Genomic DNA, 21,014 nt, shown 5'->3' with positions numbered 1-21,014 from the left:
AAAAAGTATGGAAAAAGGACTGCTGTTTGGAAAATGAATGAAGGTGTTCCTGCCCTTAAAATTTCTCCAGTTTTATGTAGATTGTGGCAGTTCTGATGAATGATAGAAGCAACAAAAACCTGAAGGAAAAATATTCTCTCACCAATGGAATATAACTGGATTAGAAACCAAAATTAGCCTCCCAATATAAAGCTCCAAAATGCTCATGAACATGAACACCTGGAAACCTGCTAACTGTTTGAGTATGTGAACTCTCCCCAGCCTAAGGAAAGAATTCTTCAGAGCTAGACATATTGGATTACCTTCTGCCTTCTCTATGGCAGATATAATAAAATAGCTATCCATGAAAGACCATCTTCATGAGAATGTGGAGAAACAGAAATAGTCAATCATGTCCTCTTTTACTGCAATTATTATAGAGATCTCCAAAAGGACAGTTTAGCACCAATCCTCCAACAATTCCCAGGCAAAACAGCTGAGGTTTATACTAAACTATTTTGTTCAGACACCAACCAAGACATAGCAAGGAGAGTTGCCACCTATTGCTGGCTGGCAGTCAAAACACAATGTCAGGTGACGCTCTCAAATAAGTTTAATTTTTTTATTCTTTGATTTATGTTTTAAAATTTAATTTTCTCATCTATGATCATAATAAAACATCATGATTATTTGGGTTAGATTTCCTTAAGGCAACTTACTGAGTTGTGGGAAAAAATTACAGAAGGGAAACAAATTGCTCCTTATTGAAGTCCTGCAGAATGACATGGCAAAAGGCAAATCTCTAATATTAACCACAAAAGAAATCAAAATTTCTCTGCCTAAACTACCTGTGGAATCTTATAGACATGAGATGAGAACTTATGAGAACTTAATCCTCCAATGATGGCCATGAGATTTTTCTGGTGATCACATTTGTAGTTTGGGATAAATTCGTTGAATTTGAAAAGCAGGTCCAGAGTGGTGCGATAGGTCATCCTTGGATTGTGGTAACTGTCATAGATGTGGAACCCGAGAGTGATGTTAGGCAAGATCTGGGAGTCCTCATTGATCTCCTTCACAGCAAAGGCCAAGGCAAGGATGTCCTGATAGAATTTTGTTATTATGCTGCAAATAGTTTAAATACACCCATTGAAAATGTAATTTTACAATTCTTGTAATGAGGCATCATTTCTATATGAATAACAGACATTTCTGTCTCTTATGGAAGTAGGAAGATGATAGCTTTTCTAAAATACAAAATCATTTGTAGAGAGTTCAAATATATATTTTTATACAGTATTTGTATGGTTTGCAAAAAATACGTATTATAACAAAATTAGTGATTTTTTTTCAAGTTAGCACATTTATTTTCTTTCAATTTAGGACCAAATAGAATATGAACAGATTTGGAAAGTATCACTCATTTACTATGTGTTTGATTTATCAGGAGTGATAATGTAGATTTTTTTTTTTAATTACCTAAAACTCAATAAATGTTCTTCAAAAGAATTGTTGCACCGAAGTTTCATACATTGGAGGAGACAGACTTTACCGCAAAGAAAATAATTTCTTTTCTCATGAGTAGATTCATTTTAGATACAAAGACAGCTTAGGTGATATACAAAGCCCTGCATTTGCACTCCGAGAGCTTTCTTCATGTAAGAATTTTTTCTTGATTTGGCTAACATTAGGAAATGCATAGGAAGAAGGAGAAGGAGAAGGAGAAGGAGGAGGAGGAGGAGGAGGAGGAGGAGGAGGAGGAGGAGGAGGAGGAGGAGGAAGAGAAGAAGAAGAAGAAGAAGAAGAAGAAGAAGAAGAAGAAGAAGAAGAAGAAGAAGAAGAAGAAGAAGAAGAAGAAGAAGAAGAAGAGAAAAAATCCTTACAGTGGTAAGTCAAAAGGTTTTAGAGAAGGATGTTCCTGAAATTGAATTTCATAAAAGTGGTAAACAATATGAGACACCATCCCACCAATGATGAGGTCACCAGGCTGGTACCACTCATGTGGGACAGGGAAGGTTTCTCCTTCAGGGCACTTCACTGTGACGACTTTGTGTACCGGGAACATCAGAAGAAACAACATCTTGACTTTATTGTTATGGTGAAAATGTCTGTGTCTTCTGTCCTATCCGTAGGGAAGTCTGTATTACTCCAATGGTTGATCCAAAGATTAATCCAAGGTTTATATCTGAGAATGCACCTAATGAGAAAATCTGTCATTTTCTATTTTAAGATCCATGTGAGTGCAAATTCCTATCTTGAATCTCACCAGGATCTGAAGAGATATTCTGCAGATGAGAGAGGAGGGAGGGAACTTGTAGGAAAGAATCTGACAGATCCATTATTACCCCTTGTGCCAATCTCCCTGTGGGTCAAGAGTTGCTTTATAACCATTCTGATATTACCTCTTGATTGTTGTTGAATTTAAATAGCCATCTGCACAGCCTTTGATGTTTTGGCCTAGCTAAGAAAATAGGCTGATTCCTGTAGGAGATAATTATTTTGTTTAGCAAATTCCAGTTTTAGTAGTATAAGGGAGATTGGCAATACAAAATAGCCTTTATTGTTGAAATTCATCTTTGTTTCTTACAATAAAGTAAGCAAGAGTTATGTGCTGAGATGCATGGCAATAGAAATCAAATAAATAAATAAACAAACAAGCAAGCAAGCAAATAAATAAATAAAATGGAACATGGCTCCCATTTTCCATGTAAAATAAAATGACCGGTTTTGTAAGAAGAGGAAACATTTTTTAATGTATTAAGGAATGACAACAAGGTTAATGAACCCTTTGAGGAGGTCATCCATATTTTCAGGCAGAGAGTGCTAATATGAGTCAATACTGATACTGATACTGATGTTTGGAATTCTACATTAGCCATTTCCTTTGCCCTAATGATGTGACCCTCTGAAAGTCACCTGGGAGATGTCTGTGCAGGAATGGGAAGGATATCAAATGCTGGCTGGCTTGAGGGACATGGCACTGCAGGGGGTAGAGAGAAAGCTGGTGAGTGTTCCAGGGCCTAAGAAGAAACAGTGTCAGAAAGACAAGCCAGGATCATGAACAGAGTTTAGGTGGTGAAGTGGCTGGTGGTGACTGACTGCTGGTCTGTTAGCATGTTGGATTTATGCAGGAGTTGCCCATAGGGCAGCAACAGCAGCCAGAAGAGAGGTTTCATCCAGGAAGTCAGCTGACAGTGGTGGCCCAGAAGTGGTGGCTGTAATGGGACGCTCTAAGCATGGAAGTGATCATGGACTCTGGCTTATGTGACTGGGAGGGAAGCAAGAAGGAGGTTTAAGATGATCTGGTCATGGAGAGTCCAAGGCACGGCCGAGTGGACTGATCTCTCCAGTGCCAGATGCGTTAGGGGAATCTTTCTAAATGCATGGTCCCCACCCTGATACCTGGCCCATGTTTGAATCTGAAAGGGGGTTGGTTCCTGTTGGCTGCCCTCTCTCCAAATTTCATCCTCTTCTCTTCGCTTTTCAAAATTATTATAGTCACCAACATAATTTCTTCACAAAATGTTGGGTTGGAAAGAAAAAGGAAAGGAAAGGAAAGGAAAGGAAAGGAAAGGAAAGGAAAGGAAAGGAAAGGAAAGGAAAGGAAAGGAAAGGAAAGGAAAGGAAAGGAAAGGAAAGGAAAGGAAAGGAAAGGAAAGGAGATCATGTCCTCTATGGAGGGATATTCCATGCTTTTTGTTCTGTGCTTTATGAACGGTCCTCTTTTTTTATTATGGAAGATAGAGAACAGATACCTCCCATCTTTAGAGTCCACCTTCCTTTTCATAAGCATTCGGATTGTGGAATCAAAACGCAGGACTCAAAGATAAAATAATCAAGGCTTCACTACAGGGTTTATTAGACAGGACATACTGGAGGGGGACCCCACCAAAGGTTAGTGGGAGACACTCCCCTGCAGGCAAAATGGATTCTCTGAGATTTATGCAGTTCTATTAGAAGGAGGAGGGAAAAGAACCCATATGCATATATATTCGTATGATGATGCAGACATACCTAAATAAGGAACACTGCTCAAGTTACCCTCTGCCCCTCTGTTATCTGCCATCTACTAGGAAAACAATAGCGTCACAGAGAAGGAGAAACAATTTAGTTCAAGTTGCCAAATGCCAGGAAGAAGGCATCCTCCCTCAAGATGGATGCCTAAGTTGCTATGGGGACGTTTGTGACAAGGACTTTCCAACCAGCCTAGTTCACACCAGCTTCAAGGATGCTGCACATTCCTTTATGTTTCAATTTCATTAAGGAGATCCCATTCCTCCGAGGCCTCTGAAAACTGGCTTCTTTCCCCCAAAGGTATATTTTTCTCACAAGACGTATAAATGTTATGTCATGCCCTTATTTTAAAAGGTTTTACATGACTTCCACCCACAACACCTTAGAAGAGAGGCAATTTCTCTTTTGTTTGCACAATTGATATACTGTCTGGTGTCTTCACTTACACTGACCGTGAGGAGGCAGTAGATGGTTTTGTTCTATTTGGAATTGGTCAGGGGAACGTAACCGTAGATCTTACGATGGGCTTCAAACCCTTTGGGTTTGAATTCCAGTAGAGGGTTTACATCCATAGCAAAATCTGTGGCTATATACATCTCACAATTCGAAAGAGAATAAAATTATTCTCATTCTCTCATCTCTATCTCTGACCTAATTTTATCTCTGGATATAAACTCTGGGTATGTGTGTGTGTGTGTGTGTGTGTGTGTATATATATATATATATATATATATATATGTATTTATGTATGTATATGCATATGTATATTGCATATATGCATACACACACACACACATACGCACACACAGAGTAGAACACAGACTATTTTCCCCAGTATTTTCATCTTGGAGGTCCTTCTCATATAAAAGAGAGGTGCACTTTTTTTTCCCCTAGGATTTGGGCCAACTTTCTCCATTCCTTTTCATACCAAATGCCACACTTCTAATATCAAACCAAATCAAATCAATCTTTATTACAATAATTAGCCAAAATACATTTCTAATGAAGGATGAGGCAGAAGGAAGAATACATTTCATTTCATTTTACTAAATTTTGAACATTATTATACGCTGATAAAAGGTTACATTGGAAATAGGAGGACGGATTGAGAGTGAGTCACTATGACCCAACTTGAAACTTTTTAAAAAATATATGGTTATATGTACAGGTTTCAGAAACTTCCTAAATTTTACATTTCAAACAACCCTAACCAATCCAAAACTTTTCCCCAGTGTTACTGTGTTAAATACATGTCCATAAAACGTTAATTAGCTTTTTACTATATTTATGCAATGGTTTATTAATTGAAAGCATAAAAACCATGAAAGTGGCAGCTGCAACTGCTGGACATCCTTGGACTCAATATATCAAATCTCCTAACAGTAACCAAAAAGCTAGATGTTCCACGTCTTCTTCCCTCTCTGCGTTGAAAGAGGTTTGGTTAAAAATCTTGGAAACTGGTTAAAAATACAGTAGAAAGAGAACTATTTTAACAATGACACTATTAAATTTCAATAGTAATAGTAATAATAATCCACAAATCCTCATTTGACAGAAACAACAGCTTCTATATGTTTCCTGTAGATAGGAAACAGTCTTTTTTGCCAGCAATTTCTCATAGGGAGAAAGATAACATGATGAACTAATTCCTCTTTATTAGTTGTTCCTTGTGGTTTAGCTGAGGCCTGAAATCAATGATGAAGCATTCTGGCAAAAAGATGCACCCCACTAATGCAGCACTGGAGGACAGGATGGAGAAGACCTCCACGGCTACCATGGCTTTTCCTCTTGTGCTCAGATAGGCTGGAAAAAAGGAGAGCCACACACTGCAGAAGGCCAACATGCTGAAGGAGATGAACCTGGCTTCATTAAAGCTGTCAGGCAATTTATGGGCAAGAAAGGCCACAATAAAGCTGGCGAGGGCCAAGATCCCCATGTACCCCAAGACACAGTAGAAGAAGGAGGCTGACCCCTCATTGCATTGTAAAATCATTTCTTTGGCTTCTGAGTGCATGTCTAACTTGGGGAATGGGGGAGATGTTGACAACCAAAGAGCACAAATACATACTTTGATGAGAGAGCAGGAAAGGACAGTCAAAAAGTTCCCCACTATTTCCTCATTGGAGATCCTGGTTTAATGGCCATGAAAGCAACCACCACAGTGATGGTTTTGGCCAGGACACTAGAAATGGCCACTGAGAAAGTGATGCCAAAAGTGGATTGTCAGAGAAGGCAGGTCACTTGGCTAAGTTGGCTGAGGAAGAACAATGAGGAGAGGAAACAGAGCAGAAGAGAGACAAGGAGGGTATAGGTGAGGGCCCGGTTGTTGGCTTTAAGAATGGGAGTATCCCTGTGCCTAATAAAAGTTCCAAGTACCCAAGATGTCAAGAAGAAGAAAGAAAGAGCAGTGGAGGCTAAACCAATTCCTAATGTTTCTTCCAAAGTTAGAAAGACCACTGGTTTCAGGTTACGTCCTTTCTTTTCTTCATTTGGATAATAAGCTTCTGAACATTCAGAACAGTCATCTGAGCATCTTAACTCTTCCTAGCCTAAACAAAGAATTCATCACAGCTAGACGTATTGGATTTCCGTCTGCCTTCTCTATGGCAGATATAGTAAAATACCTATCCATGAAAGACTATGTCCATGACATTCTGGAGAAATACAAATATTGAAGCATCTCCTCCTTTATTGCAGAGGAGATGCTTGATCTATATTATAGAGATCTCCAAAATGACCTTATAGGACCAATCATCCAACTTCCCTACACCAGTTACAGTTTCTGAGTAGCTAAATGCCAAGGAAACAAGAGAATCTAGAGAGGATGTCCAAAACTGGAAAGAAGACATCTCTGACACCTACTCTTCTTACAGGGTATGATTGTGGACTCAAAAGGTAACCTTTCCAATGCACTTTACAATGATAGATAATGAGTCTTGAGAAGTTTGCCCTGTAGAAGAACCTCACCACAGAGATTAAGATGGGGCCAATAGAAGGCTGTGAAACCCTGACTTTTCTTCCAACCATTAGTGCTGGGTTGTGGATTGTGAGCTGTGATGGAGGAAAGGAAGGAAGGAAGGAAGAAGGAAGGAAGGGAGGGAGGGAGGGAGGGAGGGAGGGAGGGAGGGAGGGAGGGAGATGGGGTTTCCATGGATTCTCATAAAGAATACAAACTCCACTAAACATTGCTTTCTAAGAGCTATTTTATAGCTCAATGGCCTTATGCAGATATCATCATGAAATATTCCCCTTTAAAAGCAGGACCCTCATTTTGGATCTCCACATTTTCTTCAAATTGTACATTTCAAACTAGAGGAAATTTCTTTTAAAAAAAAAAAACACTATGATTTTCTTGCTCTTTTAATTCCTCTGATAGCCATGCCAAAATGTGAGTACACAATTTTAGAGAAAGTGACTCTGTGATCTTTTATGACGTATGGGAATCCTGATTTTTTTTCTCTCCTACTTCTTTAGGGTCTTTCTCTGATGTCCACCTTGGGTCATCAGGGCCTGAAACTGTAAGACCAGGACAAAGTCTAAATTTACTCTGTAAAGTTACAGGTGTCTCCATCACTAGTAGTAGCTGTGCTTGGAGCTGGGTCTGTCAGCCTCCAGAAAAAGGCTTAGAATGGATTGCTGGAATCTACCCCTATAGTGGGGTAAAATCATATTCATCTTCTCTTCAAAGCCCTACCACTATTGCTTCAGACAACTCCAAGAATGTGTATTCCCTTCAGTGGAATTCCTTGTCAGCTGCTGACACTGCCATGTATTACTGTGCCTAAGGTGCACAGTATGAGAAGTTGATCGTCATTCTTAACAAAAACAGGAAATTGAGTCTGACTGTTCATTTCTCTTCTACCCAGCAGATACACATTCAGACAGTGAAATCATGTGAACTCTTGGAGGAATATCAGAAGAACGTCAGAAAGAGTGGACTCAGCCAGTGAAATTCAGCTCATGGAGAAGATGACAAAACCCTGATACCCAAGCAATCCAGCTGGCTGTATCCACTCCAATGAACTAAAACTGATTATCCATGGGAGTTTTAGTAAAGCCTAACAGTGAGCATACTGTTGATGGCACAGAAATGTCATGCTTTCATGCAGCTCACTATGCAGGTTCAGATGGGGTGGAGTTTGGATCACAATCTCATGATGCATGTTCCATCTTTATGCTCCTTCTCATTTCCCACAGCAGATGTCCATGAGCAAACTAAAATCCTTCTTAAAATAGAAATTATAGAGAAATCTCAACTGAAGAAAAACTCTGGATCGCAAAGACCCCAAATAACAGCTTCTGTCCCTGAAATTACCTTTGATTTTCTAACTGGGGGACAATTCCATTTCTACTTCTTACTTTCTCTAGTCAACAGAAGAGGAACTGAAAACGTAGGTACTAAAGTGAAGTCCACAAGTGATTACGGCCACCAGGGAAGAACAAGTGGGCAAGGAGAATTCCCAAACATTCATTTCTTGTTAGAAATTATGGATATCTGAATTTCTGTGATGATTATGAACTATTCTGTTTCCATAGGAAGACTCTTCCTTCTTACAACAATTCTCTTATACAAAACCAAGTGTATTTTGTTCCCTATATAAACCCTCAGTGACAGCCAGTGTGGTTATCGGTTAAGGTCCTGGACTAGAAGCTAGGAGACCATGAGTTCTAGTCTGTCCTTAGGCAGATAAGCCAGATGGGTGATTTTGAGCCAGTCACTCTCTCTCATCTCTGCATCAGGAAGTCAAAAATCATCAACCTCTCTATGGCTTGCACTGGACCAATGTGGTACATTGTGGTTCATTACCTCCAGTGAAAGAGCCTTCATCCTTCAGTGGATTGATTTTTGCTAATTATAGTAATAATAATCCTCAAGGACTTCTGAAATTAAAGAGAAACCCTGGAATGGCTGACAGGGTCTGTTGAGGTCTAGTCCACCTGCTAGGCTCTACTATTAATTCAAACTTGCCAAATTGGCCAAGTCTGCACTGAGGGTTGCATTTTCACGATAAATTGTGCCACTTGACTAAACCACAAGATTTATTTCCCTGTAATCCATGAAGAATTGAAACATCTGGTGGACAGCTGTGTCCACAGAAAGCCAAGGTAGCATCAAAATGACAACATGTATTTGGTGATGTCAAGATTCAAATTGCAACCTTATGTGTTTCCATTTGATTCAGATATAGAAGTTGCAAGATTCACATCAGTACGCCATGATACATCTTATGTCCAGAAGAAAGGATTAGGTTAAAGAAACTTTCAAAATGGTTGAAATTTGCAGCAGTATCAGTATTTCTTTTGGAATGGGTGACTGTAATCATTCTAAACAATAATGCTAATCCTCCATCAATCTTCCTTTGACAGAAAAAAGTATGCTTTATAGAAGTTATAAAAAGTTCTAAATGTTTCTGGTAGACAGCAAACAGTCTTTTTATTCTCTTTTGTGTGCAATTTCTTATAGTGAGAAAGATCACATGATCTACTAATTCCTCTTTATTAGTTGCTCCCTGTGGTTTAGCTGAGGCCTGAAAACAATGATGTAGCATTTTGGCAAAATCCTACTAGCTTGGTGTGTTGAAAGGGAGAAAGGGTTATATTAAAGAATCCTGGAAAATAGTTGAAAATGCACCACCATGAGCACTTATTTCGAATGTCACACATAAAAATTTCTGTATGATTCCTGTAGACAGAAAAGTTTCTATTCTTTTTTGTCAGCAATTTCTCATAGCAAGAAAGATCACATGTTGTACTAATTCCTCTTTATGAGTTGTTCCCTGTGGTTGAGCTCAGGCCTGAAAACAATGATGAAGCATTTTGGCAAAAAGATGCATCCCACTAATGCAGCGCTGGAGGACAGAATGGAGAAGACCTCCACAGCTACCATGGCTTTTCCTTTTGTGCTCAGATAGGCTGGAAAAAAGGAGACCCACACACTGCAGAAGGCCAACATGCTGAAGGTGATGAACTTGGCTTCATTAAAGCTGTCAGGCAATTTACGGGCAAGAAAGGCCACAATGAAGCTGGCGATGGCCAAGGTCCCCATGTACCCCAAGACACAGTAGAAGAAGGAGGCTGACCCCTCATTGCATTGTAAAATCATTTCTTTGGCTTCTGAGTGCATGTCTAACTTGGGGAATGGGGGAGATGTTGACAACCAAAGAGCACAAATACATACTTGGACAAGAGAGCAGGAAAGGACTGTAGAAAAGGCCAATCTTTTCCCCACCCATTTCCTCATCAGAGATCCTGGTTTAGTGGCCATGAAAGCAACCACCACAGTGAGGGTTTTGGCCAGGACACTAGAAATGGCCACTGAGAAGGTGATGCCAAAAGTGGATTGTCGGAGAAGGCAGGTCACTCGGCCAGGATGGCTGAGGAAGAAGAAAGAGGAGAGGAAACAGAGCAGCAGGGAGACAAGGAGGGTGTAGGTGAGGGCCCGGTTGTTGGCTTTAACAATGGGAGTATCCCTGTGCTTAATAAATGTTCCAAGTACCCAAGATGTCAAGAAGAAGAGACAAAGAGCAGATGAAGCAAAACCAATTCCTAAAGTTTCTTCAAAAGTGAGAAAGTCCACCACTTTCTGGATACATCCTTCCTTTTCTTTATTTGGATAATGATCTTCTGAACATTCAAAACAGTCATCCATATCTGGAAGAAAAGTCAAGGAATATGTCATCTGTGCATTCCATGTTTTTGAAAATAACTTTATGAGTGGGTGCCAACTGTTATTCATTTTGAGTTCTTTCCTCTGGTTACCACTATGATCGTGTTGATATAAAAATGTAGTTTTTCCTCAGTGGTAGCATTTAGGATTGAAATAAAAGAACATACAATGGGAAGGGCAATTATTCTTTGAAATTCAATACTTTTTAAAATTTTCACTTTATTGCATTATAGACAATTTGGACTTTTCCCATTTTTCCAAAACATGGAAAAGAAAACTATGATGTTGGATATAAGACTCTACTAAGAGAAGCAGAAGTACTGACTCTTCAGTGGAAACCAATATAATTCCTTTAAACTCTTTTGGGTTTCCTCCTTCCTAAAGAGTGAGTAAAGTAAGGAAAGATCATTCTTTTTACTTGGAAGAAAAATGTGGGTCTGACAAGGAAAAATAACCACCTAATTTTCCTGTCAAGATAAGAAAGGTATATTAGTCTGATTCCTATATTTTATCCTGACCTTTACATTCCTTCTGTGTGGCAAATATTAGTCAGTTCTGCAAACACACATCCAATCTCCATTTGTTGGCAAGGGTGCCCCCCCTGAGAAAGCTCCACTATGGGTCTTTGCTGTTGGATCTCCTTGTGGGATGGGACCCTCAGCAGATCATCTCTCCCAGATCTTACAGGATGGGCAGATTTATCTCCTAAAGATGCCTGTGTAGTCTCAGGTTGAACACACCCAAGGAAAAGAAGTTATCTATCCCAATTAATACCTAGAATAGTTCCTTGAATGGACATTCAAGGAAATGGACATTTGAGGAAAATGTTGACAGATTATATGGATTAACTTTACTCTCTGCAATTCTCTGATGTTCTCTGAGTAGGAAGAAAGCCAGCATTTTTGTCAAAAGGATAGTTTTCAGCCTCTCAGAGAGGAAAGAAACATGCTTGGTAATAGATACCTTATGACTAAAATATTTGGAGAATTTCAGAAGTGGCGACTAGCTTACAACAATCACTAGAAGAGGAACAGTTCTATATAGTGTATCAGATCCATTCATAAATCTTCCTTGGTCTGGTGAACTTCTCTGCTTTCCCTCACTTTCAGGTTTTCATAGAAAATAAAGCCCGGAAAATGGCAGATGAAGTGGAAAAAATGTCTGCGTTCACTAACAGCTAAGCTGAACTGAGCCAATTGAAATGTTGTTTGCTGAGCATTACACTATTATCTGTAAAAAATGTCATTTCTTCTTGAAATTTTAACTAGACTTTCAACTTTAACTTTATTCTCCTGTTTTCTATGCTGTCTTTAAAAGAGGTGATTACTGGACCTCAAATCATAGTTTAATCAGGGTGAAAAAAGAAAAAAGTAAAAGATCAAGATGTCGTTAAGTCAATGCCTGTAGATTCAAGTAATATGCTTGCTTGCTTTCTTCCTTCCTTCCTTCCTTCCTTCCTTCCTTCCTTCCTTCCTTCCTTCCTTCCTTCCTTCCTTCCTTCCTTCCTTGTAAGAACAAAATACTTTGCTCTTGTCTTTTTCCAGCACACTTTTTCTTTAATCCCCAGTCTACTCTAAAAATGATAATTGACTGGTAATCTCCCATTCAAACATTTATTAGGTCAGAAATTGCTTAGCTCAACTTATAATGAGTATATTTATTTACTTATCATTTATTTATTTATTTATTTACTTACTTACTTACTTACTTACTTACTTATTTGCTTCTTTATTAAACCAATTTATGTAGCTGCCTATCTCACCACAGCTGTTTTTGGGCAGCATATAGCAAAGCTAAAAACAATCAATAAATATATTAAAAATATACAATGCACTAATATAATACACAAATCACACAAACAACTAATTTAATGTATCCTAAAATAGTGTATAACAGTTTGCTTAAGGGTATAGAATGAAAAATTGGTGGAATGTCCAACCTACCATTTTGATTTGAAATCTTCCCTTCTGGGCATGGAAGACAGTCATAGCAACAGAATTCTTTTTCTTCAGCCCCTTTCTTCCAGGATCCAGGAGAACAATGGTCATTACACCGAGAAAGTGGAAGAACCTGGTCATAAATATGAAAGGTTTTGCAAGGGGAGATATTTAATACATTTTCTAATTCTTCTCCTTTCTTGGGGGAACGAACCCTTGACTTCCCAAAGGGCTAATGAATTTTATCTAATTGGATTTATACTATACCTTAAAAAGTTGGTGAAATTACAAGGATGTATAAAAGGGCTTATTAAAGAAGGGCAGGCTGAGTAAATCAATGTGCATTATGACATTGTTATGGAGACAATGCAAATCCCATGATTTCAAATGGAACTGAGACCCAAATATGAAAACCTTACTTTTACATCGTAATGTTGTTTTGGTAATTTGGAAAGTGCTTGATCATAGACAACATTTTTATAGAATATACCTTTTTTTTTTCAAAAACAGAAATTAGATTTCTAAAGAAACTATATTCAATATGGTTTAACAGGCAACGACATCTTCATGGGATCATAAGGGATCAAGGGATAGTCCATTTAGCGAGCCCATACCTGGTTAAAACCTGGGTGCCAGACAATCAAATCTTCTTCAATGAATAGTTCTTTCCCGTTTAGAGCACTGGGATCCAACTTTCCAACTCTAACTCTCTGAAGGGATCTGTTTGGAAAAGTGACCAAGTTGATGATGTCGAATCCACCTGATGCTTCCCGTTTTTCATTCAGGAAGACTGTCTCTCCAGCTGAATTGTTAAAAGCAATGCCCTGGAGAAATGGATGGAGCTACTTAAAAGAGAATAAAAGGGAGAGGAAGTTCAAAGGATGATAATTAGGAAGGGAACAGTAAGTTTAAGGTTCTTTCATTCATACTTCCCATTCTTATAACAAATATCAAATAAGAACACCGAGCAAATTGATTCACTATATTGCATGGAAATATAAACGTCTACTCTATTATCAATTTGATATGATTCCCTGAAGACATAGGAAACAAGGTCAATCAACAACAGCAAAATGGAAACAGGCTATTGAAGTTATGTAACTTCAGTTATGATTTAGGTTCACTATTTAAACAACTAATTAAACCTAGACCATACACAGTCTTACTCTCTACTGTTCCTTCTTCATTTGTACAAAACTATTTGAGAGCATGGGACTTGAGAAATTTCCTTTAGCTGGATTTTAGAATCTGAGACTCAAGAATTCTTCCATAGATAGATAGATAGATAGATAGATAGATAGATAGATAGATAGATAGATACTAGATAGATGATAGGTAGATTAATCGATAGATGATAGGTAGAGAAAGAAATAGATGATAAGAAATAACCATCTCTTATTGTGCAAGCTACAATGATTTCCTACATAAATTATCCTGACACCTAAACAGTGATTTATATAGTAGCTTCTCAATGTTCATACATAACTTGGTTCCACAAGTAGAAAGTATTAAAGCTTTCAACAATGGCTGCAAATGGTAATTCTACACCAAACTGTTCATTGAAATAAAAGAAGTGTCCAATGCAGAGAGAACACCTTCCAAGCCTGCAAATCTGCAGTCAGATTTTTGACACATTATCATTTTTTTTTTATTGAACCCCAACATGAGTAGAAGATGGAAAGCATGAGCCACAGCATAAGCATCATTGTAGGCACTGCAGCTTTGGCCAGTAATTTCCTTTTCAAACATGGGCCCAGGAAGATCCTCCAGCTTCTTCTCCCCAGTGCACTACCCAATGGGCATTTGTTGTAACTCTAGTTTTGGAAATGAACACTCAAATGATTGTTCCCAAACATCCTGCAGAAATCCATTTCTGTAGCTTGAATAAGATTTTATGGTCTTAGGGAATTCCTTGAGCCCTACAACTGCTCTTGAATCAAAGGTAAATGAAATAGCCCATGGGGATATCAGGATATCCCACACAATTTGAAGGCCTGATAGTACAAAATCAATCTGTGTAATCATGATCCACACCTTTCTAAATAATGCAGTTTGCTTTATGACTGCTGCAAGTCACAGGATTGTCTGATTCTCTTTTTTTCCCAATAATTTTTTTATGATTATGTTATACACATACAGTAAAAGTAATCTAAATACATAGTACATAAATATATTTAAAAAATAAAGTATTTTTTTAAAAATTAAAAGTACAGAAAAAAAGGAAAAAAGAAAAAAAAATAGAAGAAAACTTCCCCTTCATTCCCAGCAAGTATAACTGATATTTACAACTTAGTAATACCTCTTAAAGTAGAACTGAACACCTCTTCATTTCATACCTCACCCCATTCTCTGTAAACCCATCTCTAAAATCTCAACTCTCCATATTCATTAGCAAAAGTTTGGTAATGGTTATGAGAAATAACAACCTAAGTATTAGAAACTGGATCTATTACTGCCAAATTTGAATCCTTCCTTCTATATTTATATCTCCCTTTTTATTTAAATGCATCCCCCATTTCCTTTTTTCAAAGAGTCAGAATCCAGTCCCAGTCAAAAAAAAAAAAAAACCATTAAACATTACCAAAAATAACCATAATCATTCAGTCCCAATCCAAAAAACCATGAAACACCACCAGAGATAGCAATCCATTACTTTAACCTTGGTCAGGTAAACTGATTTTTAGTCCATATGGCTAAGCTTGCAATCTCTCCTTACTCCAGGGAGATTTCAGCAGCCAGAATCCTGATTCTGAGCACCCTTTTCAGCCGCACTGTGTTCCTCTATTGTAGAGGAACGTCAGTTTGTCAAGGTGGCTCACCAGAAGTTTAAAGACAAGAAAGGTATTTGTTGTACAAACACGTGAAATCATTAGGACAAGAATACCAAGCAAAAGAGATTGCAAGTGTGAACAATAACAACTACCACTAATATAAATTAAGGGTCATGTGGTGAAATAAAATGTAGTGATATCTATCTATCTATCTATCTATCTATCTATCTATCTATCTATCTATCTATCCATCCATCCATCCATCCATCCATCCATCCATCCATCCATCACCAAATATCTATTTATCTCCTTTACAGGTTACAATAGCTGCAGAATTCTCATAAACAACTTTGATTTATGGACAACTGATTTTGATCTATGTGAATAGACAATGAATATTCTCCTTCAAAAATTAGTGAAAGTAATACACTTACATATACTAATCTGGGAATTCCATTTCTTTAATCCTATATAATGAAAAAATAAATGGTGAAACTACCAATTTGCTTGGAAATCTTTGTTTGTAGGCATGGAATAGCAGCAGAATAGTCTCCCTACAGCCCTTTTCTTCCAGCATTCAGAAAAGTAGTGATCATTACAAAGATAAAGAGGAAGAACTTCTCTCTCTCTCTCTCTCTCTCTCTCTCTCTCTCTCTCTCTCTCTCTCTCATCTATCTATATACCTACTCACCTACTCACCTACCTATCCATTAAACATGGATTAAAGTTATCCAATGTTTATATAAGGTATTCATAATACCATGATGGCTAGACATTTTTCAGAATATGGATTTCCCCTCCACCATAATAGAAATACAGGGTTCAATTATGTCTGAACAAGATGATAGAGTGACCCATCTTATTTCTGAAGGAATAAAATGTCATGAGGGCATTTAAGAGAGGGTATTTGGTCCTTTGTGCACAAGCATGATTTCATACCTGGTTAAAACCAAGGTGCCAAAGGATTGTGTTCTCCTCAATGATGAATTCTTTTCCTTTTAGAGCATTGAGGTCTCACTTTCCAACTGTTACTCTCTGAAAGGGTCTGTTTGGAAAAGGGATCATGTTGAGAATGTCAAAGCCACCTGGACCTTCTCTATGGTCTTTGAAGAAGATTCTTTCTCCAGCTGTGTTTTTAAAATAAATCCCTTGAAGAAATTTATGGAGCTATTTGATGGAGGATAAGAAAGAGGGAGTCCGAAGGAAAACAATGCCTGATGAGTCAAAGAATTAAAGCTTCCCTTTCTTTACCCCTACTTCAGGGGAGACGAACATTTCCTGGCTTGAAATATGGAAGAGGAAAAGGTTGACCCACAAAGAATTATCAAGAATTGAGATATATACAACTCACTTTTATTTTATTAATTCATCATGACAAGTACTTTAAAGCACCAAACTCTGTAATTCCTCTGGTAGTTTACCATAAGTCAAAAAACCAACACCACTTGTTTCCTTTAATACACCTATCCTACCACAGAACAACCGACCTCAGCCCTAAATCCCCAGACTAAAACCCTTGTCTTGAATAAATTGTCAAAAGGTAGTAAGAAAGGTGAAATGACCACATTTCAGAAAAGCATGTTGGCCTAGGAACAAAGGCCAATTCTAGGTGGAGATGAAAGGGTTCTATGTGGAACCAAGACTGATACATAAATCCATTGACTAGACTGAAATTTTCAAAGGCATAGATTGTTTTAATCCTCTTTTATTCTATAACATAGAATGACCTCTTACACAACTAACTTTGTTGCCTCAGTATCTGTATGTGGCCATCAGCCAGGGCAAACAAATCCTATTAACACATAGATGGGAATATCTATTCACTGAAACAAAAGATAGGTATGGCATGGAGAGATTACCTGCCAAGGCTGCAGATCTGGAAATTCAAACATGGGAATTTCTCTCTGTTTGGATCTTGATCTCACTATCTCCTGCAAGGAATGTGCCACTGCATAAACAGCATTGTAAATACTGTAGCTATGGCCAGTCATCTGAAACTCAAAGAAAGGCCCAGGCAGGGTCTCCAAATTCTCTTCTCCACTGCAAGTTTCACTGATTATTGAGGGTGACTCTGCATTTGGAAATGAACAGTCAAACAATTGTTCCCAAACGTCTTGAAGAAATCCATCTTTGTGAGTTGAAGGTTTGATGACTTGAAGAAATTCTTTGAACCCTTGAACTTCTCTTGAATGAACTGAAAAGGAAAGAGCCCCGTGGAACATCCTGAGATCCCAACCCCTTTGCATTCCAGTCAGTATGAAATCAATTGGGTTCATCAGGATCCAAACCCTTCTGAATGATGCGCTCTCTTTATTTTCAGGATCATGTAGAAATACAACCATTCTGAGCCACACAATTGTGAATGATTCTCCATAGACAAGAAAAGCATTTGCTTTCTGATCTATCAATTTATTAGAAAAAATCGAGATTGCATCAAGTAATTCTGACAAGTCTTCCAAGAGGGAACCTTGTGGAAATTTTTGTGTGAAAGCTAAACAGATGCCATTCTGGGAAAATAACAGCTGCAGTTTTGGCAAGAAATGTTCTTCAATGTTATGAAAAGCAAAGACTCCAATCCATGTCCATCCAAAATGGAGAAGAAGTCGTATTACTCCAATGTACTGATGGTCCTCATTTGGGACCATGCAGTAAAGGGAAGATAGCTTAGTAGTCTTAAACTCTTCTTGCGAAAAAGAGGCATAGGTCAACTAAACAAAACAAACAAACGAAGAAAAAAAACCTCAGTGAAAGCAAAAGAAAACAAAAAGGCATGAGAATCAAGTGAAAAAATATTGGAAAATTATTGCTGGATGGAAACTGAATGAAGTTGTCCCTACATTGAAAATTTCTCCAGTTCTAGTACATTATGGAAGTTCTGATGAACAGTACAAGCAAGTAAAACCTGAAGGTAAAATATTTCCTCACCTGTGGTATATAACTGGATTACAAACCAAGATTAGCTTCCTAATTTAGAGTTCCAGAATGCTCATCACCATGAACACCTGGAAACCTGCTAACTGTCTGAGTATGTGAACTCTTCCCAGACTAAGGAAAGAATTCTTCAGAGCTAGACATATTGGATTACCTTCTGTCCTTCTCTATGGTAGATATAATAAAATCCCTATCCATAACAGACTATCTCCATGAGATTCTGGAGAAATAGAAACAGTCAAGCATGTCCTCCTTTATTGCAATTAGTATAGAGATCTCCAAGAGGACAATATAGCACCAATCCTTCAACAATTCCCAGGCAAAACAGTTGAGGTTTATATTAAAGTGTTATGTTACCAAGACATAGCAAGGAGAGTAGCCACCTATTGCCAGCTGGCAGTAAAAAAAAACAATGTCAGCTGACACCCTCAAATAAGTTTAGGATTGTTGTTCTGTACTTTATTTTTTAAATTTTAATTTTCTAATCTATAATCATAATAAACGATTTTTAATCTTTTGATTGGATTACTTTGAGCCAACTTTTTGAGTTGTGGGGAATATCCTGCAGAAAGGCCTGGCAAAAGCTAATCTCTAATACTAATTACAAAAGAAGTGAAAGTTTCTCACTCAACCCTCCCTTCCCAAACTACCTGTGGGATCTTGTAGACATTCATGCTTTCTGCCATATAGGATGAAGTGTCAGACGCAATTGCTCCAATGATGGCCATGAGATTTTTCTGACTGTCACATTTGTAGTTGGGGACAAATTCCTTGGATTTGAAAACCAGGTTCAGAGTGGTGCGATAGGTCATCCTTGGACTGTAGTAACTGTCATAGATGTGGAACCCAAGAGTGATGTTTGGTAAGATCTGGGGATTCATGTTGATCTCCTTCACAGCAAAGGCCAAGGCAAGGGCGTGCTGGTAGAATTTGGTTATTATGCTGCAAAAAGGTTAAATACACCCACCGAAAAAGACATTTTACAATTCTTGTAATGGGGCATCATTTCTATATCAATAACAAAAAATTCTGTCTCTGATGGAAGTAGGAAGATGACAGCTTTTCTAACACACTGGATAATTTGTTCAGAGTTCAAATGTACATTTTATACAGGATTTCCATGATTTACAACAAATATGTACTACAATGAATAGAAGTAGTAACATTTTTATCAAGCTACCACATTTACTTTCTATCAGTTTAGCACAAAATAGAATACGAACCAGTTCAGCAAGTGTCACTCATTTACTGCATATATATTTTCTGAGAATTCATGAGGAACGTTTTTTAAAATTATTTTACGTTCACTACATATCCTTTCAAAGACTTATTGCACCAAAGCCATTATCTATCTATCTATCTATCTATCTATCTATCTATCTATCTATCTATCTATCTATCTATCTATTTTCTCCCACAACCAGATACATTTGAAACAAAAGAAAGGCTTAGATTATATACAAAAAACTGCATTCAAGCTCCAACAGCTTTTATTCATATAAGCAATTTTTTGAGATATGGCTAAGATTGGAAAATGTAACAGAAGGAAAAAAAATTCTTACACTGGGAAGTCAAAACGTTTTAGAGAAGGGTGTTCCTCGAATTGAATTTCAGAAAGGTGGTAAACAATGTGAGACACCATTCCACCAATGACAAGGTCACCAGGCTGGTACCACTCATGTGGGACAGGGAAGGCATCACCTTGAGGACACTTCACTGTGACTCCTTTGTGCACCAAAAACATCAGAAGGAAAAACATCATGACTCTGTTGTTATGATGAAACTGTCAGTTTCTTCTATCCTATCCCTAAGAAAGTATGTGTTAATCCAGTGGTCTTCCAATGGTTAATCCAAGGTTTCTATTTCAGAATGCACCTAAGGAGAAAATCCACTCTTGTCTATTTTAAGATCCATGTGAGTCCAAATTCATATCTTGAATATGACCTGGATCTGAAGAGATAGCCTAGCAGATGGGACAGAAGGGAGGAAATTTGTAGCAATGAATCTAACCAAGCCATTATTACACCTTGTGCCAATCTCCCTGGGCTTCAAGAGTTACTTTATAACCAAACTGATATTTTTCTCTTGATTGTTGTTTAATTTAAATAGCCTTCTGCACAGCCTTTGATGTTTTGGCCAAGCCAAGAAAATAGGGTGATTCCTGTAGGAGATAATTATTTTGTGTTTGATCAGATAATAAGTGTCTGAGAGTGAAACTCTTTTTTAAATGAGCAAATGCCAATAAAAGTAGTATAAGGGAGATTGGTAATACAAAATAGCCTTAATTGTTGAAATTCGTATTCCTTTCTTACAATAGAGTAGGGCTTCCATTTTCCAGGTAAAAAGAAGAGTGGTTTAGAGAGAAGAGGAAATATTTTTTATATATTAAGGAATGACAAATAAGCCAATAAACCCTTTGGAGGAGGTCATCTATATTTTCAGGCAGAGAGTGCTAATAGGAATCAATACCAAGATTGATACTGATATTTAGAATTCTGCTTTAGCCATGCGATTGATCCTTGTGATCCACCCATCCAAACCTTTCACTCTTATGTGGGAATCTCATGAGGGTGGTTTCAAGAGATTTCAGCTATTTCAACCTATGTTTTAACCGAACATCTAGGTGAACAGGAACAATTGCACTGCCTGCACAACTGCCTCCATTGTTCCATTTCTATAGCACATATAGCCTACCCAGGAGATGTCTATGCAGGA

General features: G+C 37.8%; 1 protein-coding gene across 1 annotated transcript; it reads right to left on the bottom strand.

Moving 5' to 3' along the window:
- Positions 1-818: 818 nt before the first annotated feature.
- LOC148215389 (vomeronasal type-2 receptor 26-like) lies at positions 819-20,058 on the bottom strand. The gene is made up of 5 exons (XM_088143657.1): positions 19,862-20,058; positions 18,950-19,241; positions 17,228-18,076; positions 13,212-13,421; positions 819-1,082 (listed from the first exon to the last, which is right to left on the bottom strand). The coding sequence occupies exons 1-5, from the start codon at positions 20,056-20,058 to the stop codon at positions 819-821; spliced, it is 1,812 nt and encodes a 603-aa protein (XP_087999783.1).
- Positions 20,059-21,014: the final 956 nt, after the last annotated feature.

The sequence above is a fragment of the Python bivittatus genome, unplaced genomic scaffold (assembly GCF_059951505.1).
Source record: "Python bivittatus isolate LINGU-HERP-01145 unplaced genomic scaffold, Pbiv_v1 ctg000360_np1212, whole genome shotgun sequence".
NCBI lineage: Eukaryota > Metazoa > Chordata > Lepidosauria > Squamata > Pythonidae > Python > Python bivittatus.
Note: the sequence above shows the minus strand (reverse complement) of the source record. Positions and strands in the feature narration are given on the sequence as shown.